We start from the raw sequence: 22,148 nt of genomic DNA, 5'->3' as shown, positions 1-22,148 counted from the left end.
AAAAATATATATATAATAAATAAAACTAAATTTAATGCTACAGTCACAATTACCTTTAAATATCAATTCTAACTTCTGATGTTTTCAATTTTAACACAATACATCTCTGTTAGGATAATCGATTAGTCTGAGTTATCGATACATCAGCGCAATCGACATATCGAAAACGAATATTTGAGCGCTTGTCCTCAAAAATTGTATTTAAATGCTGAACTGTCGAAAAACATACTTCACAATAATTAATCGCACGTTTGTAAATTTGACTTTGATTTTATTTAATAACCCAAAAACGTAATATATACGTATATATATATACAATAAAAGCCCTTGAGATAATTTAAGTTTTAGTTGCATTTAAAATTAATGATATATTTAGAATAATTAGACTTTTTCTAGGGTATTTTGAAATTAAATAGGTACAAGTAATTTTGCATATGTATGTATGTATGTATGTATATAGTCTTTTGCAGTTGTTTCACACAAAACTCATATATAGGTTAACATTTTGAATAAAATCAATCAAAATAACACAATGCCATTGCATTTTCATTTTATTTTATTGAAAATATTTTGTCAGTTTTTTTTTTACACTGAAATTTTTACCAGCCCTTAAAAACTTCAGTTTAGTTTTTGTTATTAAACATTCGCAGATTATGCAAATAGCAAAAATTTGTTGCTCTATTTGTAGACACCTATGAAACAATTTAATTAACATTCATTTAGAAATTGATAATGTGCTTTTTAGTGTTCTTGTTGTGGTTGTTGTTGATGATGCTGAAGAAAGTGTTTCGTTTTGGTTCAAATTGTTGTTGCTTTAGTTGATGCTCCGTGTTAGATTACGCACTTAATTGAGAGCATTCAGAGTGCCATCGCGATTGAAAGTTTCACCGGAACTCGAGAGCGGGTAATCCAAATCACTCAGACGAGGGGAGGGTTGATGCGGACGATTAAACTGAAAAGTTTACAAGAAACAAATATGGCATAATGAGTATATATGTAAATATAAATGATAATATGCAGCTTTGTGACTTACCCACGATTTCATTATTTTGTAGAGTACCTGACGCGACGGATACTCATCGAATCCCTGGTCGGGCACAACGGCCTGTTCGTTGGGTAACAACATCGGTAAGAGGCCGTTTGGACGTACAAACTCCTGGTCAAGGCCGGCGGCATTGGCCGCAGCCGCATTGCCAGCACCTACTCCGTTACCAGCGTCCAAGGAGCGTTTCCCATGTCCGCCGTAACAGACGTGTCCATAAGCCTGGCAGCCCTCTGTAAAATGCAAAGTGCAATAATTGGCCAAATGAATTTAGGCAGCAACGATATTAGCTATAAATTGCAAATGCTACAGGCAACAACTTTAATCGATATTACACCCACACACACGCACACAAACACACACCCACACATACACTCACACACACGTTATTAGCTTTGGCTAGGTTTGGCTGAAAAAGTTTTCAAAGTCAATGCGTGTGGATTCCCCAGTGCACAAGATTCAAACTTGATGCCATTATATGTAAACATAATGTGTATATGAGGACAAACATTTGGCAGAGACTCGAAATCTTTAATCGCTTGCCAATGCTCTGGAGAGACATCTTTTGATAAGCATTTGACCTGCGTGACAAAAGCAACTGTAAAATGTTGTTTGGCTCCCCCATTTTTTTTTTATTTTTTCCATTTTTTTCTGTTGTGTGTTTGTTTTTTGTTAACTGCTGAGTAGATGCTATTTCTGGGCTTCCGCTCGCATACAAAATTATATTAAGGCATCAGTTAGCTAAAACATACTAAACCCACTTGGGATTTGCCCGTGCTTTGGGAGCATACGCACTCAATGTTAACACACTTTCCAAATCTATGGCTGACATTAAGAAACATTTTTAAATTGGTTTATTGCTTAAGGCGTTCAAAAAATTTGTTTAACAATGTAACATTTGTTGGCATACGGAAACTACGCCCATGTCTTGCTGTGCCATCAAATTATGAAAAAACAAGTAAGACTGATGTAGCATAGAGTGAGCTCGACTACGAGATACTCAGAAGTCAGTTGTTAAATGCATAATTACAGCCTAATTGCTAAATTTCCAAATTTAATACATTTCCACACTCAAAGCAGGTGTGGAAGTGTTATCATTTCATTGGCCTATTGACAGCGCATGGAACCGATGAGTCTAGTATGAGTATCAATATGTATATAATATGAATATATTTTGGTTTTTTCTTATCCAAAGTTAATGAAATTTTCATAGATGTTTAATAATTTGTCAGGAATAATAATATATTATTTGGAAGGCTCTGCTTTTAAAGTTGTCACTTTTTTTTGCTATCCGAAATCGATTTCAATCGATGATCTCGAACAATGGGCCGTTATAGACATTCTGAAAAGAGCTTGATCTGTGCGGGATGTATGAGAACTTGCATTCAACTTTAATAGTCGCTGAGATCCGCTTGTTTATTCAGACAACTCGGCTGTTCTTCCTGACCAATAATATATGTATTTGATGGGGTTGTACATGCTTGGCTATGCCTGTTACAAACAAATGCACTACATCGTTATGCCAGTTTTAATGCTCCCCAATTACGCGTGAGTCACTTTGTATGCGCTTCAAAAGAAAGGCAGTTCAGAAGATAACACTGCATACATGCAGCAAGGAGGAAGATGCCACACATTTGATGGGACGATGCAGCTGCATAAACAATGCAACAAAGGAGCAATGTCAATGGCAACGTCGACCTCAGGTCGAAGCTTGTTTGTTTTGCGTTAAAGTTGAACTGTAACAATTGATGCTGCTGACATAACGGTGCATACAGGTGGTGTATATGTGTCTGTGTTTGTGTGTGTGAGTGTGTCTGCCACTTGTCAGCCATTTATAGGTTTGTTGTTTTGCGCTTAAATTGAATGGATTGGGGCGAAAACACAACTTAAGTGGCGTAAAATATTCAATAGAATATGAGAGAGAGAGCTCATATTCTCTATATTCTATTCATTCAATGAATAATGAACATGAATATGAATGAAACTACTCACTTTTGGCCTGGCTCTGTTGGGCGGCCAACACAACGGTGCAGATGACAACCAGCAGCGAAATTGTGGATTTCATATTAACTGCAAAGAGATAGAAGACAGAAAGTAATGTCAATTAAAGTAAGTACATATTTGGTGTGTGTTTGATTGTGTGGGTGTGTATGTGTGTGCACCTGTTGAGGGCACAACAATGTGCTGCGCCTGCAGATATGCCACACTAATTAGAAAATCATGGCACACAACCAATCACCAGTCACATATGCATTTAGTTAACTAATCCGGAGCGGCAAAAGTTTTGAACTTTGATTTATGTTCCAACCATCACATGTAGGCAATTAGTGTGTGGGCGTGTGTGTGTGTGTGTGTGTGTGTGTGAGTGTGTGTGTGTGTATGCTTGTGTGTGTGTGCTTGTGTGTGTGTGCTTGTGTGCTTGTGTGTGTGTGCTTGTGTCCAAAGTGGCAAGCGCTCAACTTAAACGAATGTTTGTTTATTACGTGCTTTGAATTTCTTAATCGGATATTTCACAGATGAATATCTTAGGATAAACGGTAAATCATTTGATTTGACCAAGCAAACATTTATTTACATCTACCTATAAGTATATATGCACATATATATGTATATATTAGAACACTTAGCAAGCTGCGCTTTTTCAGTATTTCATTTACATCAATCATACGACGCGTGTCCCGGGTATTATTTGAAACAAACCTGGTCGTGTGACTAACTCTGACTGCAGTGCACTAGTACTAACGCCTGCCAAACTTACCTCAGTTCGAGCTGATTGGTTGATAGGTATATTTTCGCTGACTTATGTAAAACAGCAACAAAGCATAACAACAACAACAAAATAACACTTTATATAGTATTTGTTTATCAGCAAAGCTCAATAATTAATATTTTATTTTAAATAGCTTTTATATAGAATTGTGTATATATTTTTTGGGGAACTTTGTACGTTTGTAATCACAGATAGTGTTGGTATATATTTGGAATTTTCTATTTTATATATGTATGTGTATATATCCTATTTTTTGACAACAACGGCCACACCAACAATGCCAAAGGGAGCCAAACGAATTTTGGTCCACGATTTCACATTTTCAACTGCTGCCCGGCGACTGATCGGCGGATCGGCAAAGTCCGGGCAGCTCGGCTCCATGACACGACTTGGCTGCTGATAAGCTACAATTAAATAGCGACAGCGCCGTAATCGCAACTGAAATCGTGTCACGCTTCACATTCGCAGACTCCAGACTCTGGCTCATGCCAAGTAAATTGGTGACGCCTCAGACTTTGTTATAAATAGGCCCAGAACTGTTAAGCTCCGTTGGCTATGGAGTTTATTTTCAGTTGATAGCCGAACCAAACATGTACAGACACAAGGAGATAAGTGGCTCGGCCTGTGCAATATAAATCAACAATACCCACACCTACACCACACGCTGCAAAAACAATAATATTATTGTCACATTACATTGTTAATCAATGCTGCCAGAGGCTTATCAATTTTCCCAGCAAAGAGTATTGCTTATAGTCAATATATACTGTCAACTAATAACGATTTAATGAGCTGCCGCTGCCACTGCTCATAACTCAATATATCTGTTTTCTCGCGGCTTCTGTCCCACATAAATCAATTTCGAAAAATTTTCCACAGGTGCAGCGCTTTCTGATAACCCATTCCCCTTTCCCCTTACCCTTTACCCCTTGCCTAATGCTAATCGAACAACATCTGCCATAACAACCTCTCTTTCTCTCTCTCTGTGCGTTTTCGTGTGAAAATTTTGTAATCAGCAGCTAGCTGATAACACCAATATGTATATATATATATATATATATATATATATTTGCCACATATATCAATAATAATAGCCGCGCAGTTTTTAAAAGTTGTAAGTTGCTTATGCGGCAACTTAAGTCACCCCAGACAAAAATAGTCCCGAATTTCAGAAATTCGCCATACTTTTGGAATACAAGGTTAAGTCAACTTATTATTCAGAAAGTATATTTCTTAAAAAATAATTTAAGACATTCGCAGGTTGAGCAACTTTACAAAGAGCTAATCGTCCTTTAGAGCAACCAGTCGCTAAACTTTAACATATTATTAGGGAGATCTAGTTTCATAATATTTTTTGGAAAGATTTTAATTAATTAAGCGATTAAGGAATTAAAGGTTTATATTTCTAGTATCCAGAAATATGTTCTATTATTATTCTAATTGTAGAATTTTTTTCGTATATAACACTTTCTAGTTTTCAGAATTTATTTTATTATATTATAAAATTATACTATAATGTTTCCTCATGTTACCGAGCTTAATGTGAAAACAAGAAATAACAGTTATCTGGGTAACACTAAGGATTGCGTATTCTTTCATTAAATAAATTATTAATTTAAGAAACTGACCTATTTGATATTGACTGCTGCTAAAATAAGTTTATGCTAAGTTTAATCAAGACGGATTTACAATTTAAGTTAGCATAAAAACCAGACAGCTCTGTCTGTTTATCATTTTAAAATTCTTCTTGTCTTATAATCTCCAATCTAAAGCTAATATTAAAATTTGTGCGGACTGTAATTGACTCTAGTAAACAATAACTAATTTTAGAAATTTCCAAATACCGTTAATGGTTTTCCTAACTACTTCAATATTAATTTAATTATAAAACTCATATGATGGGTGATGGGATAGTTTTCGGGATTTTTCCCAGCCCATGGAGCAATTTTATAATTAAAAACAAGCTGACATTTTTTATATTATTTCTGTTTCTAATAAAATAAATGTATATATTCAATTTAATTTTTGTATTTTACTGTGTCGGCTATTATTAGTTCAGTTAGTTATTATTACTTAACTTAACTTATTAGTTAGCTTGCTAAACTAAGTCTTAAAAAGATGCAATTGTTTTCTTTTTATCGATTCAAGTTTTAAAACTCAAATGAAATAAAAGTCAATTACGTTTTTCTTACTCTTAAATCCTAATAGAATTAGCCCTTAATCCAGAATATATGTTTTATATATAGTTTTCCTTATTCACATACCTGCTTTTAGCTTAATTTAAAAAAAAAAACAACACGGAATACAAATATGCAAGTTTTCCCAGTAAACGTCTTCAGTCTAGTTAATAGGGCCAAGTTCAGAACACAAACTGAGCGAAATATGCCAGATTTATACAGCTGGCTCACTAAAGTTGTTGACTTTTAACTTAATTTGCCGTTAAGCAAATGAGAGCCAAGCTAACAACTTTCAAGATGCTGGCAAGTGCACCCCTTGGCGGCTTATTAAAAATGAATCAAAGCAAGCGCATGGCAAATTCAAGCACTTCGCAATGATAACAAGTCAAACAGTCAATGACCAGTAATCTAATTTAACTCAATTAATTTAAGCAAATAAACAAGTGCACAAATTATGACCTGAGGCCAACAACAATATTTGAGCATTAGAGAGAGGGTGCCATGCCTCTCTAAGCCAGCAAACAAAACGATGTGATTAATGTTGTGAGTTTTGCTGATTAGGAAAAATATTGAAATTGTTACTTACCAATTTGTGCGTAGATTTTTGTAATGAGTATAAATATGTGATTTGCACTAGTTTATGTTGTTAACATAAATTAAGGACACCCTTTGTTATATTTTTAAATGTGTACTTTTTGCTGCCACTTTCACTTACAACACACAAAATTGTTAACAAGAGTTGAGCCTGCTTGCGCGTTCGGTGTTGGTGTCGCTCGACTGAAAGCCAAAAGTTGTGTGATGCCGTTGGAAGCAGAGTAGCCAGCCTTATATTGCAGGACGACCGGTTCGGTTCGTGTGTGTGGGTGTCATTGTGAATGTACAACAGCCAATCAGAAGCGAGCGCTGAGCCGAATGAGACAAACACGAAGTCTTCGCCTGGTTGTATGCAATGGTTTTTGATCTGGCCTTTAGTTTTGCGTAGGTGCTGCAGCATTTGGACTGGCCGCAAGAAGAAAAAAAAGAAAACGGCAAACGGCAAACGCATTTAGCCCAAAACTACGACTAAGGCATTCTCTTTGAACCTTGGCTGCTCCTTGCCGCTCCAGGCTCCAAGCCCAAGCACAAACCCATTGCCATTGCTCGTGGTAAACTGTTGCTGGCTCGCTTCTGGATTGTCAGAATTGACAACGCGCCCGAATTTATTTGATTTGCAGTTTGGGTCATTAATGCGTCATGTGAAAAGATATGATTTAATGAATGAAATTCTGCTGACGTATGTTATTCTGTGTTTCCCCCTTGCCATGGGCAATAGGCACATCTTCTTTTCCCCCAGATTTTCAATATATGAAAGTGAATAAATATGAATTAATTGAATTTAAAGTCTTTGATTCACAGTTGCAATTTTTGAGTCTAAAATACAAGAAGAAAAACAAAAGGAAACAACAAAATTGAGCAGATTGCACAAATTGATGACTTGTTTACAACAATTATTTCCAATTGTTGCTAAAGCGGCAGCTTATCGCATCAAGAAAAATTACGTCGATAAGCAGCTGTTGCTGCCCCGAGCACAGATCAAAATATTTGACATCAAATAGTTGCTCCCACTATATATATATATATATATATAAGCCCTATCAACTTTTCAACTACCTACTATATAGGTAGGTGCAACTTAGCTTGTCTTGCATTTTTACGCGCTAAACTGGGAACATGACAACATGTTCCGTTTCTGAAAGAAATATTTCTATATTTACACATAATTACGAAATTAACTTTAGATCTCTATTTTTATTGCTGCTCATGCATATCTGCTGCTTACTTGAGATAGTATTGGACGGTTTGAGTTTCAGATGGATCGGAAAGGGCAATATACAAATTGTAGAGATTCAAAGTGACTGCAGAATAATGCAATTATAAATGTAACATTTAAGGCTTAGCCACTTAGCCCACTTAGTAAAGGTAGCGCAGGAACCACAGACCCAGCAGGGAGCCCAAAAGGGCACTGCCGGCACCAACCAGACCCGATGCGCCGTTATGCTCGGAACAGATGCGTGGTTGGGGCGCCGAAACATACTTGCAGAGGGTGCCGAGGAAGTTAACCTGGACGCGCTGGTTGACATCCTTGTCGAATTGCTGGGAAGAAGGATGAAGCATAAGCAACAAGTATGAAAGTATGAGTTGAAGGGTTATTTTGCTCACCTCATTGAACAGAATGGTGGGCACACTGGTCAGCGGTTCCTTTAGCCTCTGGGTGGTTTCGCCAGCCTTCTTCAGCAGATTACTGCCATCGGTGGAGTTGGCACACATCTTGATATTCTCCCAATTATTGATGTGATTCTCGGTGGCGCAACGCTGTCCCGGATACACATTATCCGGGAAATTCTTGCCCGCCTTCATCAGGCAGTTGATAAAGTTAAGCGTAAGCGACTCGCGTGTATATTCGATCTGGTACGAGTTGGCCTGGATGTGCTCGATGGCGCAGTTATGCACCCGGTTGCCATAGCACTCATTCGGCCCATGATGACAGGTGAACATTGTTTCGGCGCCTTGTGTGACAAACTGAATAAAGCATGCAGTGCGTGTAAATGCATATTTTAGACAAATGAGGCATTGTGTTTGCTGTTCAACTCACCTGGGATTTGCCAAAGGGCACAAATGTGAGTTCGACAGATTCGCGCAGCTCGGTCTGCATAGCCGGATACAGTTGCTCCGTAATAAACTTGGCGCTGTCCGGGCACAGGGACTCATAGTAAATGGCAATAGGCACCTGGTGAAACAATAACAACAACAAAACAATGCAGGTCAGTCAATAAGTTTTACATTGAAGTGACACAAACAGGGGCAGTGGTAGAGGAATAGCTGGGGCTTTTATAGTATAATGCATTCATTCTTCAGCATGTGTTGCCATTTGCATTTTTACAGCACATGCAAAACAGTTTCGGTTGAATGGACGCAACCTAAAATTCAATTCTATCCCTGTCTCAGTAGACCAGAAATTGAAAAATCATTGTTCAATGTCAAAAAGTCAATTATGAACAGTGTGCGAAAGTGAACCACATCATTTGCATATTTCAAGCAAACTATGACAAACTAAAGATTGTTTTTCGTTCATTTACTTTAGTAAATTAAATATTTAGCTTTCATTTCCAACTAAAAGCTTTTCCAAGCGCTTCTCACTTTCCAATCGCATTAGCGGTGATCAATTTTGGAGACGCGACCGAAAAGTAACATAGAAAAAATCGGGTTTTTTCCACATTTTAAATTTAAATAAACGTAGAAATCTACACTTTTCAGCGATTTTTCTGTTTACTCAGTTTGCAATTTGGCGTTCTCAGCTTATTTAAAAAAAGTGAAATGTATTTAACAATGTGTTTCTTTATCTACACAGCACGTGTACAGATGCTTAAACAAATTGTAATAAATTATATATGAATGAATGCACATGAAAATTAATAGTTTTGTTTTGAATGTTTATCTGCCTTAAGCAATTTAGGTTTTTGCAATTTACCCTAATCAAAATATCGCAAATTTACTAAAAACATTGGCCAAAATTACGTTTACAAAATTACAAATTCTCGTGACTAAACGCACAAGTGATGCGCAATAGATAATTATCATTTATTTATTTATTATATTGTTGTATGCCAACTCGAATTACTACCTATTATTATGGATGTGTTTGCCTGTATTTGTTCTCAGCTAACAAAGTTCATATACATATACATGTGTATGTTTGTATGCATGTACATAATTTGCTTATTATTCTTTCTGTTTCTCTTGCTCAGTTTAAGCTCCCATCGCTTTTGTGATGTGGAAGAACAAAAAGTCAAAAGTTCCATTTTATCGAGCTATAAAAACAGCAGCAGTAGCAGCAATACCAACTGGTTGTGTAAACTGGAAGGGGCTTCCAAGAGCGACCGCCGGTGGCTGGCACCGGTTCCCGTATGCATCGAAAACACAATGAAATAGAAACTGGTCGGCATAAAAAACAGGTTTTCGGTCTCAAAACAAAAATACAAACTGAGATCGCAGCAAAAGCAAACAGAGAGAAATTAATTTATTCAATTAATTATGCACACACATATATTATACATATAAGAAATAATTTCCACTTGCTTCATTTTCAAACATTTCAACATTACGGTTCATTCAACTCATTTTATGGGGCGCGCCACTTGTTGCTGTACTTCTTCTTACCATTTTCCCATTTTTGTTTCTCTTCGTTTTACTTTGCCGGCCCTGACCCACAGCACTGAACAACAATTAATTAGGCAACACTCGTGATTCTAAGCATTGATTTTTCGACCATATCATCGCAAATTTTACTCGCATTTGAATTTGGCTTGACTTAAGGCTCTTATTATGCAAGACTTACCTTAGCAGCGCTGCAAACGGTGACGGCCAGGCAAGCCAACAAAACCAACTTGTGACTCATGATTTGATTTTTTTGTTTCTTTTTTTCGATTCTCTTATGCTTTGCTTATACTTTGAATCAAGCGCAAGCTGATGTGAACGTGCTGACGTCTAAGCGCGAACTGTTTATTCATACAGTCAGCTTTGTGTTTATTTCGACAGCAGCAGCTCCAGCCATTTTCCAGTCAGAGAGCCGCACTGTGACATGCATACGTAAATTGGGCTGGGCTGGTGCTCAAAGAAACCTTTACACTGCATGCATATTCCAAGCGATCAGCAGTCTGCTAAGCATAGCGCAGTCATATTAGAATTTAAAAGTGCGGCTCATGTTAAAGTATAGCTTTAAGAGCGTCACTCTCTCTGGAGTAATGGGTGAATTGGATCATGTAGCGCTTAATTAAATTAGTGTTGGGAATTGGGAGTACTAAAGTTAAACAACTTTACACCTCAACACAAATCCCAAGCGTGCACTTGTCTTGTTTGGAATAACACTTTTCTTTTTATATTACATGGAATCACAAATTAAAATATATGTTATTTAAGTATGTACATAAAGAGAAACTCTGTGCCTAAAAACACCTTTTTCAGTCACGAAACTTGAATCCCTTGGCTATGAGATCCTTGCGAGCTTCCAATATTTCCTCTTGCAATTCCTTTGCAGCCTCGGGGCAGTCGTTAAATGTGAATGTACGATATAATACAGTCCAGACGGAATAAATCTATTGAATACATATAATACATGATTTATATTTCATTATTTTACTAATTACTTACACCAAATAAAATTAAGAGCAACAGCGGTAGCAATTGAATATGCAGCAAGTATTTTGATGTCAGAGCTGTTTGCACCGTTCCTAGCACAATTGCCAAGTAGGGCACGGCAAAGAGTGTTGCATAGAATAACCAACGTTGTAGATTTGTCATGATTAACATTTGCAACTGATTAAAATAGACTATGAAAATAAAGATTTTTTTATTGATGCAACACGTAAACAAGACGCCGGCCTAGGGATGGCCGATAATTCGATTAATTCTCCTTTCGATTATCTTTTCCGTGCAAATCAGCTGACTAAACTAACACAGCGTGTCATGGCAATCAGCTTGGGCGCGTTATCAAATCTCGTTACATTTCAAAAGTTGCTTAATTCTTACAAAATATGAGATTTTCAAACTAGAATTAATATTTAAAGTTAATTATGTTTTTCCATTGCGCCCACCGTACACGGTGTATTGGCCAGCAAGTCAGCTGTACGACAGCCAATAATCTGAAACTTGATCTCGTTCTCCTTCAAGGAGCCGCCAACAAACAAATTTGGCTCACTACTCAGAGCCCAAATTTCATTCTCTCCCTTCGAGTTTCGATTGATCTTCAGCCCCGTGACGAATTTCAATTGTTGCGGATTGTAGGCCACGGCACGTATATCATTTGCCGTATAGTTCGATAGCTCGCTCCAACTAATCAAGGCGCCCAGACTGATCAGACTACAATAGAGATTACCCTCGCTATCCATCACCTCCGATTCGCATTGAGTTCCTCGCGTGCCCACAATGCGAAAGTGTTTCCCGGCTTCATCCTTTGATTTCCTATTCCAAATACTCGCGTTGTTCACCACTTGCAGCGGTATCGCAATCTCAAAGAAACTGTTCAGTGTGTGAAAGTACAAGAAACGTTCTGCAAAGGATAAGAGTTTAAGAATTTTAGCTTTATATTTGATTCGATTAGCTAGAGAAATTGGCATTTACTAGCTGATCCACTGGGACTGAGGCTGACGGTAAAGATGCCCGCATGGGCGCTGCCAAAACGACGCACTCCCAGCGATGGCTGCATTGATTCATGCTCAATTCGCCAAGATTTCCCACTGAGTGCATCAAACACAATCAGTCCATAGCCCCAAGCATCCGCTATGTAGGCCTTGCCACCCAAACATTTTGTAGGTGCCACATTCTCCGCCAGATCCACCACCATGGCCGTAAATATCGAAATGCTGGGCGTATACATTGCCGCAGGCAGCGTGGAACGCTGCACCAGCTCATCTTTGACCAGGTCAAAGATCAAAATCTGTGGCGCACACAGCTGCAATGAGTTCATTTGGCCCGAATCCACAACCCACAGCCGCCAGCATTCATCAATCTGAAACATTAAATTAAAATCAGGTTAAGAAGCAAATCGAAGTCGAAGTTGTCGAAGTAAATATATAATTTCTGTAATGAAATTCTGTAATGGTGTCCCTGTTCAGCTATATAGAAAATGTTTTGAGAACTTGGCTATTTAATATACAATCTTGGCGAAATTCTAAACAATTTCTCCTTAATATATCAATTAAAAGGCGCAACCTTTAAAATTGTTGCTTTAATTGGTATCGTACATCGATATATATCGATATTCGTGAAGTGGAAATAGTTATCGTTCAAATGAAATCTGCGCGAGATTTATGAGAATTCATAATACCAGCTTCTGTAGTCCGTGATATCGAGTCATTTTTTGATCCAGATCAAAAATATACTTGTGAAGAACTTTACTTTTAGAACTTTAGATCCTTTTTAACAAGTTTTAATGGTTTCAGGGTATAGAAATAAGTAATCATAAGACACAAACAATAAAAAATAAAGCTAGAACAGAGCATCGACAAAGTCGAACTCCAAATTACACTCACATAAGTTCTGATGGCGGAAGTAATGCCCGAACAGTTTTTGGAGGCAATATGCCATTTGATGTTGGGATAGGCTTCCAGTCGTGGATTTTGCACACGCTCATTGTCACTGGCTGATATGGTGGCCAAGGTAAAGGGTGCTCCGGCACTCAGTCGCGGAATGGTGAGAAATGTGCGATGACGTCCCTCGTCGCCATATTCAATGTCAATGTCCACGGGCAGAAAGTGAGTGTTGCGAGCCGGATCAGGGCCCAGGCTGAGGTTGCTCCACTTGTGCAGCGTGTGCAGCTGTTTGAGGCGCAACCGCTGGCAACGTGTAATACCCTGCAGTAGGCAACAGGCAGCAGTCAACACAATAATTATGATAAACTTGTGCTCAAACATTTTCAGCAGACTTTGTCCAAGTCGTCCAAACTGTTCAGGAGACGCGTGAAAACTAAGTTGCACGTTGTACGTGTGGCAATGTGGCAGGTAGTTCCAACAGCCAACGGCCAACGGCGACTTCAGAGTGCTAACAAACCCAAATTGACCAAAATGGGCAACAGACGCTGCGACGTTGAGCGTTGAGGGTTCTTAGCGGAGAGCAAACAAAGCAAACGACGCAACAGGTAAGCGTTAATGTTAATGTTAACCTCACCTTCTCGCAGGCCCATGTCAAGAGTTTAGTGCCGTTTAATACTTGCCAGATTTATGGGCACCTTTCTTCACGGATGGCTCAACTTTATTTACATAGTCCAAGAACCCGCACACTCCTCACAGCCTCACAGTCTCACAGCATGTCAACAAACGGACGTTGCCCGCGATAATTGATCTCTGCACGGAGCGAAATAAGTCAGTCTTGCATTACAAGCTAAAATGAATTTTCGAATTGAATAAACTGCACACAGAGCAGAAAATCGCACTGAATTTTGGAAAATCGTCAAGTGTAACTCTTTATTTCAGCAAGTATATTTCTAAAACAAAAGTTTGAGTCCTTGACTTAATTCCAGTGTACTTTTTTCAGTTATTTTGAAGAAATGCGTCTAATTTCGTAGTTGATTTATTGTATATATATTTTGTGCACTTAGAAATAATTATTGAAAACAAGAAAAATGTTTTTGTGTTTAGAGCGATTTGTTAAATTTGATGTCGATTTATTTTCTGAGTGTTTTTGAGGCCCAAAAACGTAATTTCATATTTGTGAGTGTTTTTGAGAGTTAATATATATGTTTAATATATCAGAGTATCTTTTAGTAGGGCTCTCTCGAATGGGTCATTCTTACATTCAACTTTTCTCGAGTTTACATATTTGAAATTATAAAAACTTAATGAAATATATTTTTTATATTTTTTTAAAGGATTTCATACAATTTTCCTTAAAGTATATTTAAATAGCGCCACCAAATGATATGATTGTCGTTATAAAAGAAATAAATTTAAAGCGTAGAAAACAATCGAGCTAAAAATTTGTTTAAGTGCGAGCTACTCGATTTTTTCGCTCTGTGTATGCAGTTTGAGTTTGCTGTCGACAGGCAATTTGAAAGAGGAGGCATTCAAAACGAAAACGCAGTTACCGGCAAAACAGTTAAACGTCAGAGCTAATAGCTCGGCAGATCGGGATGGAAAGTAGTGAATGTGTGTGGCTGTTTGTGTGTGTGTGTGTTTTGTGGGTGGAGGGGGGGAGGGGGTCTATTGGAATTAACGTAAGTGCTAAACTCGCTTTCCACGTCGCTTAAGCTAAATGTGTATATTTAGAGATTTTCATGTGTCACTGTGCTTCATCACAAGTCTTTACAACACTTGCATGCCATTTGCATTTGTTTTTACCTATATTTTTTAAATTTCCAACAGCGAATATGTGTTTTTTTTCCATTTATATTAACTCGTATATGTTCATATGATTGCCAGCGCCAGCCAATAAAGGAAGTTAAATGCATTTGAAATGGCCACATTAATTACAGAACTTTATTAAAAGAAATGAGAAAAATGTTAAATGAAATGTTAATTTTTTTAATTTATAACTTGTTTAACTATTATTTACTCTTAGCTACTTACATTGCTCGACGTCTGTGCCTACAAATATTCAGAAATCGTTCAATAATTTTTAAATAGATGGGTGTCTTTTTGCTAATTGATAGAAATAACTGCCACAATCGCCGAGTGAAACTTAAGTAATATGAACTTAGTGTTAACCAGAACGAGACCGCAAGCCAGTAGCAGCTGCCAGAGTTGGCCAAGAAAAACTCAAATGCTTCAGAACTGGTTAGGCTGTCATTTTATGGCTCATTAATGTCAGCGTGGTGTGCATTTAAGCTCGTCGTGGTAAAGCTTTAATTTAATAACGGCTTTTAACAAATTATTGAGCAATTATGAGGCGGCTGCAGCGAAGTGTGGATAAGCCAACACATCATAACTCAAATGAAAGTTCTTCCAAGTATTTCAAGTGTATATTATAATTTTTATTTTCGAATGAGCCGCATAAGTAATTGAAATAAAAACAAAAAGAAAGTATTTACAAGAAAGAAATAGAAAAAGAGTAAATAAATAAAATAATATTTACAAAACGAAAAAATAATCAAAAGCTGTGCTAAAATCATGAATTAATTTAAATGATAGTAATAGCCATTGTGCCGGGTGGTGTAAGTAGCTGGCGATGCTGAGTAAGCCGCTGGGGATGTAGAATAAGGCACTGGGGATGTAGAATAAGGCGCTGGCGATGCAGAGTAAGGCACTGCAGATGCAGGTGCAGTGGTCACATGATCAGCCACCAAGGTATCCAGATAGGAACGCTGATAGATGTCCCGTGTGGCCTTCGTAGGCGGAAACGCCTCGCCCTGATTGAGTGCTGTGAACGGATTGCGCAGACCATAATTGACCACGCCCGCATTCTCGAATTTGTAGGGTGTCCTTGTGGTTAGCGCCGGACTCGTAAAATACGTTTGCAGTGCGTTCGTGTGTGTGTGCGTCTGTGTGTGTGGCGTATACACACCATATGGCAGCAAGCTATTCTGAGCAGCTCCCTTGGGTGTCACTGCCAACTGATGACCCAACAGGGGTGTCTTAATGCCGGGCGATTTACCTGTCGGCAGTTCCAGGCGCACTATGCGATTGTTGTACTCATTGGGATTGAGATTCTTCAGGAAGAAGCGATGGAACTTTGAGGCAATGGCATAGATAACACCTGGCTCTGAACGCGTCCTAGTTATATCCGCCACAAACTGCAGGTTGTCGCGATCTTGCGCCAGCACTGATTGCTGATTGGTCGAGGGATTCCACGAGGCGATGGCTGTCTCACTTAGCGGACTGAAGATCAGGCTGCTATCGTAGGGTGAAACCGCCAAACCAATGCCCTGCGATGACTTCTTGCCCACCAGCTTAACATCCAGCATTTGACCATTGGCCAAGGGACCGCTTCTCAAGACGTTCTTGTGCACAGAGAACACGCTGAAAATGACATCAAGAATTCGATTAAGATTGGATATATATAGTGATAACTCTCCTAAGGTAACTCCTTTTTCCTTCTTTTTTCAACAAGTTGAAAGTAGAACATCAGAGTTTGAAAGAAAGGACTCAAATCACATTACACATACAGTTCATCTTCATCAATAATTAAATACAACAAGTGAGAAGTTTACAACTAAAAGTACTATACCATATATTATATATAATATATTTATAGTTATCTTTTAAATCAGATATCAGATATTTCGGTTTTGATCGATCTTTAAAGGAAATTACCGGTAATATATCTCTTACATTGTGGTTGGCTTGGTTAGTGCCACTCTCTGATGATACTAACCACATTTGGTGACTTTAGCTTTAAAATTTTATAGTCATCTGCGCTTTCATCGATTTCTAGCTCCGGTATCGGAGTATGGGAGTTGTTAAAATCAGACCAACTTCACTTCCAACGAACAATTAATTTAAATCGCTATCTGTCCAAGGCAGTTTTCACTCACCGATCTGTGGCCAGCGGCTGGAAGTAAACAATGCCGTTGCGTTCATCGAATGCCAAGCCAACTACGCCATCCATCAGCACAAAGCGATCGTTGAGAATCTCGGACTGTGCAAAGTCCGGATCGGGGTACATGGCTACGAGTATGAATGTAACATATATGTATATTCAAAAGATTATATTCATTATAATTGATATATTTTCTACCTGGATGCGAGTGACGCCAGGTGAGATCCTTGGCGCTGTCATAGACTATAATGCCAGGCTCCACTGTGTCCGTAATATACACAAAGACATCGTCACAGCTTTTCGCTGTGGTCTCATCAATCACCATATTGGTGAACAGGGATTCACCACGCAGCACTTCGCGCGGAAAATCAATCCGACGCACCACACGATCCGTATCCAAATCGACTACAAGTATCTTTGGCGGACAGGTGGTCTCATAATCCTCCAGAGAGCGAGAGATACCCGCATCCAGTATCCACAAGCGATTGCAGGAATCGATGCGTAGTCGATAAACCGAAGTCAGAATCAGATCGCTGCAATTGAAGTTGGTTCGAGCCGTGTTGGAGAAGGACCAGTCGGGATAGGCCTGCAGTGTAGGTGAGTCACCAATCTGTGCTTTGGGCACCCAACTCACAGTCGAGGAAACACCCGATAATAACTTTGGGGTGGCTACAAAGATGCGATCCTCGCTGACGGCAATACCCGTAATCAGCACATTCGTTGGACTATAAAAGTTGGCATCGTTGGAACGGGAGGATTGCGGAAAGTTATAGCCAAGCAGCTTCCATTGCTTGACCACCTGTAAGCCAGGTGATGGAGCCAGAGCAGAAATGTGAGCGGTTGGCCACAGCAGAAAACAAAGGACGCTGGCTAGAAGGTGGCGCATGGCGCGTGTTTTCTATAAAAATAAATGATTTATGATTCAAAGTGCAAATTTAAAATTCAATAGTAAAATGCACCATCGAGCAATTATAAACACATTTCAATTAAACGCCGATGCATTTTATGATGGTCATAAGCAATAAATAAACGATTCATTGTTGTTTTTCCGGTTTGAAATTTGAATAAAGGTGATAATAAAACACAATACATTGTAAACTCATTAATTGTTATATGTTAATGTTTATATATAAGTCACTTGTTTTATATTCAAGAGCGAGGCCCTTTCTTAATAATAATAATAATATATAATATATCTATACCAATGAGCCAATATGGGATTTCTGAATTTGCCACGGCATTGTATTCAAATTAGGTTGGTTATTGCTTAGCCTTGTTAAGACTCCGTCTCGAATGCCCGTAGACAACAGGTGGACTAATTGACAGGTGGGTCTCAGACAGACTATTATTAAGATTGAGCATTTGTACGTGGACTTTTTTTCATCTTATTATTCTTTTTATTTTTTCTTTTGTGCTCGATTTCACAGAGTGCTCCATTTCATAAAATGCCATTGGCTACATTATGCAACAAGTAAAAAAAATACAAAATTATATATATGTCAGACTTTGAACATTGGATGGTCAAGCCATATGTGAAATTGATGACTGACTTTTTTAAATGTTAGCTCTCTGTGGATATCTTCGAACTTGTTTTTACTAATTTAAAATAGTTGCTTAGCTGAAAATATAATAGAATATACGCTCATCGAGCAATATATCACACTTTTTATATTGTCATTCTCACAATACAAATTAAATTAAATTTAGAAAACCAGAAAGATTTTCTTGTCTTCATAAACAATTTCTTCAAATAAAAAAAAAAAAATCCAAAATTAGAAAGATGTATTATTTGATAATATATAATATCTATAACTTTTCAAATGTATAAAAAATATAGACTGTGATTAACCTTCCGTTTTAGAAATATACTTTCTGAAGAATAAGGTGAGTTACCTTTGGCGCCAAAAGAATATTAAACCAACATTTCAGTGTCATGCAAACCAAGTAATGCAGCCCATTTATAGAGTTAACATTTTAAATAGTCGAAAAACTAGTTTGATAAGTTTAGTTGGCATTTATTTTTTGATATTTGTTGAGAGTATAATTTGTTGTAGCCTGGTGCCACCTAATGTTCACCACATGCAACGGTTGACATTAAATTGAGCTGACAGTCCGATTTGCTTGCAGCTCCGAACTTTATCGGTTTGACAGACTTGCATTATATATGTTAGTGGTTGTTGTGCTTGTTGTTGTTGTGGCACACATGAGTGAACATGTTGCAAGCGAAACGAACAACTTGACCGACACCATAATTTATATTTTTTTACTTTCTTTGATAATTGCGCATGTGCCACACACACTAGACTTGATAACGGAGTTAATTGAATTTATTATTCGAGATTTTGAAGTATAAAAAATTGGTTAAATTGCATAAGTGCCAAGTGACATGGCTCGTAAAACATATGCAAAGCGGAAATGTGAACAATTTCTGTCCCAAAGAAAAAAATACGTTGACATTGGCTGGTGAGTTAGGCCTCATGCCAAGTAATTTATGAGCTGCGGCCTCCAAAATTTGACAAATGTTGATGATTTGCCACTGCCTTTTGATGACACGCACTTCACTGGCGGAACAAACCATTGCAAGCCGCTGGGCTTGAAAGATGATGCCACAAAAGCGAAACTACTTCAAATGCAGCGCTCTTCATTTTATTTTCTATTACAATAGAAACGTTCGCTTTTGGCATTAAAAAAATGTTTTATGCGACTTTTCTATTCATTGACGTACAAAGTCGCCATAAACTTGTCATTATTTGAACATTGGTTGATAGCTAAAATAAAATATTGCAAACTTGTTTGTTCAACTCGTAATCAAAAATTGTTATAATCTTGTATAATCTTCCAACGGTCGTATACCGCTTAAATATGCCTTTTACATTCAATAACTTTAGGGTATTGGTTTTACACACTTTACAAAATAATTTCTGTATATACGACAAAAAAAGGCAAGACATTTTTTAAAGGTTTTTTTCTTATTTGCATTTTTAAACTATCGAAACTATCTGTTTGAATATGTGAAATCTTTAAAAATTAATGTTCAATAGTAATACAAACAAAAGTGAATGTTTAGAGTTTTATGTACACATATGGAAATTAGACAAATTGTTTTCTATATTAGAAAAATGTACACTGGAATTAAGAAAATAAAATCGATGATTTTTAGAGAAACCAAACTTTCTGTTTTAAAAATATATTTTCTGAATAACAAGTTGCTGCCAAAGTATGTCAAATTTTATAAATGTAGGACGAATGTGTTTCTCTGAGTGTATGGGAATACTATAAATAGTAACAATTAATGACTGAGTGAATCAAACTCTCCAAGAGTACAGCAAATTCATATTCTTGTATGAAATTGAGTTCAACTCTTTCTTTACTGTCAAACAAGACAGTCAACAGCCCGTCGGCGATGGATGTTGTTGCCATATCTAACGGTCTGATCTGCGGCAATCTCTGACTCTGTTCTCACGCGTTTCACGACGGACAGAAACGTAGACAGACAGCGCAGTAACAATGTGGCAAAGGTTTAATTGCCACAGCTATAGCATTCTGAGAAATATTTATCTGTAGCAATAAAAATTTTATGGTTTTACGTAAATGAACTTTAATTAACTCATTGGCAAAATTTGTTAAAAACAAATATTGCATTTGCAAATTGCATAGCTGACCGCTCAGGTCAAACGTGCCGCTCAATTTCCTTATACAACACTCACACACACACACACACACACACACGTTTATTATATATGCACAAATGAGTCAACGCCTCGATGGCAGCCCAAAGTCATCGATATTAAGTGTTGTAAACCTAACTAACACAGTTCTTAATTTGGGCACGCACGAAGGCACAAGCGTCACCAGCCACGGTGGTCGTTGTGCGCTTTTGGCCAATAACACACAAGGCTGTTGGCCAACTGCATACCCTTGGCTATGGATACCTTAGTTGCATATATTTGTTGCAATCGATTTTTTTATTTTTTATTTTTTTTGCCTTAACGAACAATTCCAGCGAGAGTCGCATTTGGCTTCACTGGGACATTGGATTATGGCTCAAAGACCGAAAGCTAACCGTTTCACATATACCACACAGTTTCAGATACACTTAACGAAACTTCAAAAAAACTTCAAAGTGCACCGACTTGCCGCGTGCCAAAACAGACGAATGCATTCGCGTTCGTTGCCTAAGTCTTTTGTTTGGCCCGTTCTGTGACGAGCTAGCCAATTTGTTAGCTGGTTTGCATCTGGCATTAGCTTACTTTGATATACATTCGGTTAACTGCTGCTGCTCTGTTGCTATTGACTCCGTTTCGTATTCGTTTGCGTAAATTTGCCGTTCGCGACACGTCCAAGCGTTGCGGCTGCCGCTTTGCAACTGCGCTCGTCTCATAGCCACATCGAATTTTATAAGAGTTGATTTTTTTAATAAACACCAAACAGAGCAGCGTTGCATGCTGCAGTCTTCGAGTTTAACAATACCCTTTTCGTGCATATTGAATTTCGCATTTGTTAGATACAATTTATATTCAAAATGTTTGCAGTTGAATATATAATTAGCAATATTCAAATAAGAAATTCAATGAAGCGCAATAATTTTGACCTTATAATCATGTCTATTAACACCATTTCGTGTTGAAGTATTTATTAATATTACTTGTTCAATTTATTATTAGTTTTTAAAATTACTAATTGACTTAAATTTACATTTTGCTATTTAAGTACTATTTTATTCAACTTCAACCAGTATTTACTCAATTTGCGTCTACATACTTTAATCTCCAATTCACAGCTTCAACAACAACACATACCCATCTGCTGCAGTTGTTTATGACAGGGTATATAGAGAAAAACGATGAAAAAATAACAGCAATTTCAGTTCCGAATTGCAGTCACAAATTTTTGACTTATGCATGTTTGCATGTGGATTATTCATAAGATTGATTGACATCTTTAGCGAATATGCATATGGGGATATATATGCGACTGATTGTGGCTAGACACAGACTTATCAATTTGTTTAGCTGACAGCTTTTAATGAAATGATTTGTGGCAGGTAATTGGGTAGGTCCAAAGTCTATCAATGAATAATGCTGTGCACAATTCCGGGTATTACTATTTATAAATAGAAAATGCTCTGTTATGATTAGATAAAAGTTCATGA

General features: G+C 37.6%; 5 protein-coding genes across 6 annotated transcripts; all 5 read right to left on the bottom strand.

Moving 5' to 3' along the window:
- Positions 1-347: 347 nt before the first annotated feature.
- LOC6563798 (neuropeptide CCHamide-2) lies at positions 348-6,784 on the bottom strand. 2 transcript variants are annotated; one of them, XM_032737153.1, is made up of 4 exons: positions 6,576-6,784; positions 3,035-3,112; positions 1,034-1,275; positions 348-952 (listed from the first exon to the last, which is right to left on the bottom strand). In XM_032737153.1, the coding sequence occupies exons 2-4, from the start codon at positions 3,105-3,107 to the stop codon at positions 845-847; spliced, it is 423 nt and encodes a 140-aa protein (XP_032593044.1). In that variant the 5' UTR covers positions 3,108-3,112; positions 6,576-6,784; the 3' UTR covers positions 348-844. The 2 variants fall into 2 exon arrangements, with proteins under 2 accessions (XP_032593044.1, XP_001989892.1); XM_001989856.3 differs by lacking the exon at positions 6,576-6,784 and adding an exon at positions 3,801-3,852 and having other exon boundaries at positions 678-952.
- Positions 6,785-7,757: 973 nt separating this feature from the next.
- On the bottom strand, positions 7,758-10,525 carry LOC6563799 (GILT-like protein 1). Its single transcript, XM_001989857.2, has 4 exons — positions 10,365-10,525; positions 8,622-8,756; positions 8,189-8,548; positions 7,758-8,122 (listed from the first exon to the last, which is right to left on the bottom strand). Exons 1-4 carry the CDS (start codon positions 10,422-10,424, stop codon positions 7,940-7,942), a joined length of 738 nt encoding a protein of 245 aa, XP_001989893.1. The 5' UTR covers positions 10,425-10,525; the 3' UTR covers positions 7,758-7,939.
- A 367-nt stretch (positions 10,526-10,892) lies between these two features.
- Positions 10,893-11,365, bottom strand: LOC6563800 (dolichol-phosphate mannosyltransferase subunit 3). Its single transcript, XM_001989858.3, has 2 exons — positions 11,177-11,365; positions 10,893-11,121 (listed from the first exon to the last, which is right to left on the bottom strand). The coding sequence occupies exons 1-2, from the start codon at positions 11,333-11,335 to the stop codon at positions 10,987-10,989; spliced, it is 294 nt and encodes a 97-aa protein (XP_001989894.2). The 5' UTR covers positions 11,336-11,365; the 3' UTR covers positions 10,893-10,986.
- A 41-nt stretch (positions 11,366-11,406) lies between these two features.
- On the bottom strand, positions 11,407-13,631 carry LOC6564308 (protein yellow). Its single transcript, XM_001989859.2, has 3 exons — positions 13,057-13,631; positions 12,146-12,533; positions 11,407-12,074 (listed from the first exon to the last, which is right to left on the bottom strand). The coding sequence occupies exons 1-3, from the start codon at positions 13,435-13,437 to the stop codon at positions 11,593-11,595; spliced, it is 1,251 nt and encodes a 416-aa protein (XP_001989895.1). The 5' UTR covers positions 13,438-13,631; the 3' UTR covers positions 11,407-11,592.
- Positions 13,632-15,472: 1,841 nt separating this feature from the next.
- Positions 15,473-21,381, bottom strand: LOC6564309 (major royal jelly protein 1). Its single transcript, XM_001989860.2, has 4 exons — positions 21,247-21,381; positions 17,195-17,894; positions 16,992-17,124; positions 15,473-16,476 (listed from the first exon to the last, which is right to left on the bottom strand). Exons 1-4 carry the CDS (start codon positions 21,256-21,258, stop codon positions 15,633-15,635), a joined length of 1,689 nt encoding a protein of 562 aa, XP_001989896.2. The 5' UTR covers positions 21,259-21,381; the 3' UTR covers positions 15,473-15,632.
- Positions 21,382-22,148: the final 767 nt, after the last annotated feature.

Source organism: Drosophila grimshawi, unplaced genomic scaffold, assembly GCF_018153295.1.
Source record: "Drosophila grimshawi isolate 15287-2541.00 unplaced genomic scaffold, ASM1815329v1 contig_311, whole genome shotgun sequence".
Lineage (NCBI taxonomy): Eukaryota > Metazoa > Arthropoda > Insecta > Diptera > Drosophilidae > Drosophila > Drosophila grimshawi.
Note: the sequence above shows the minus strand (reverse complement) of the source record. Positions and strands in the feature narration are given on the sequence as shown.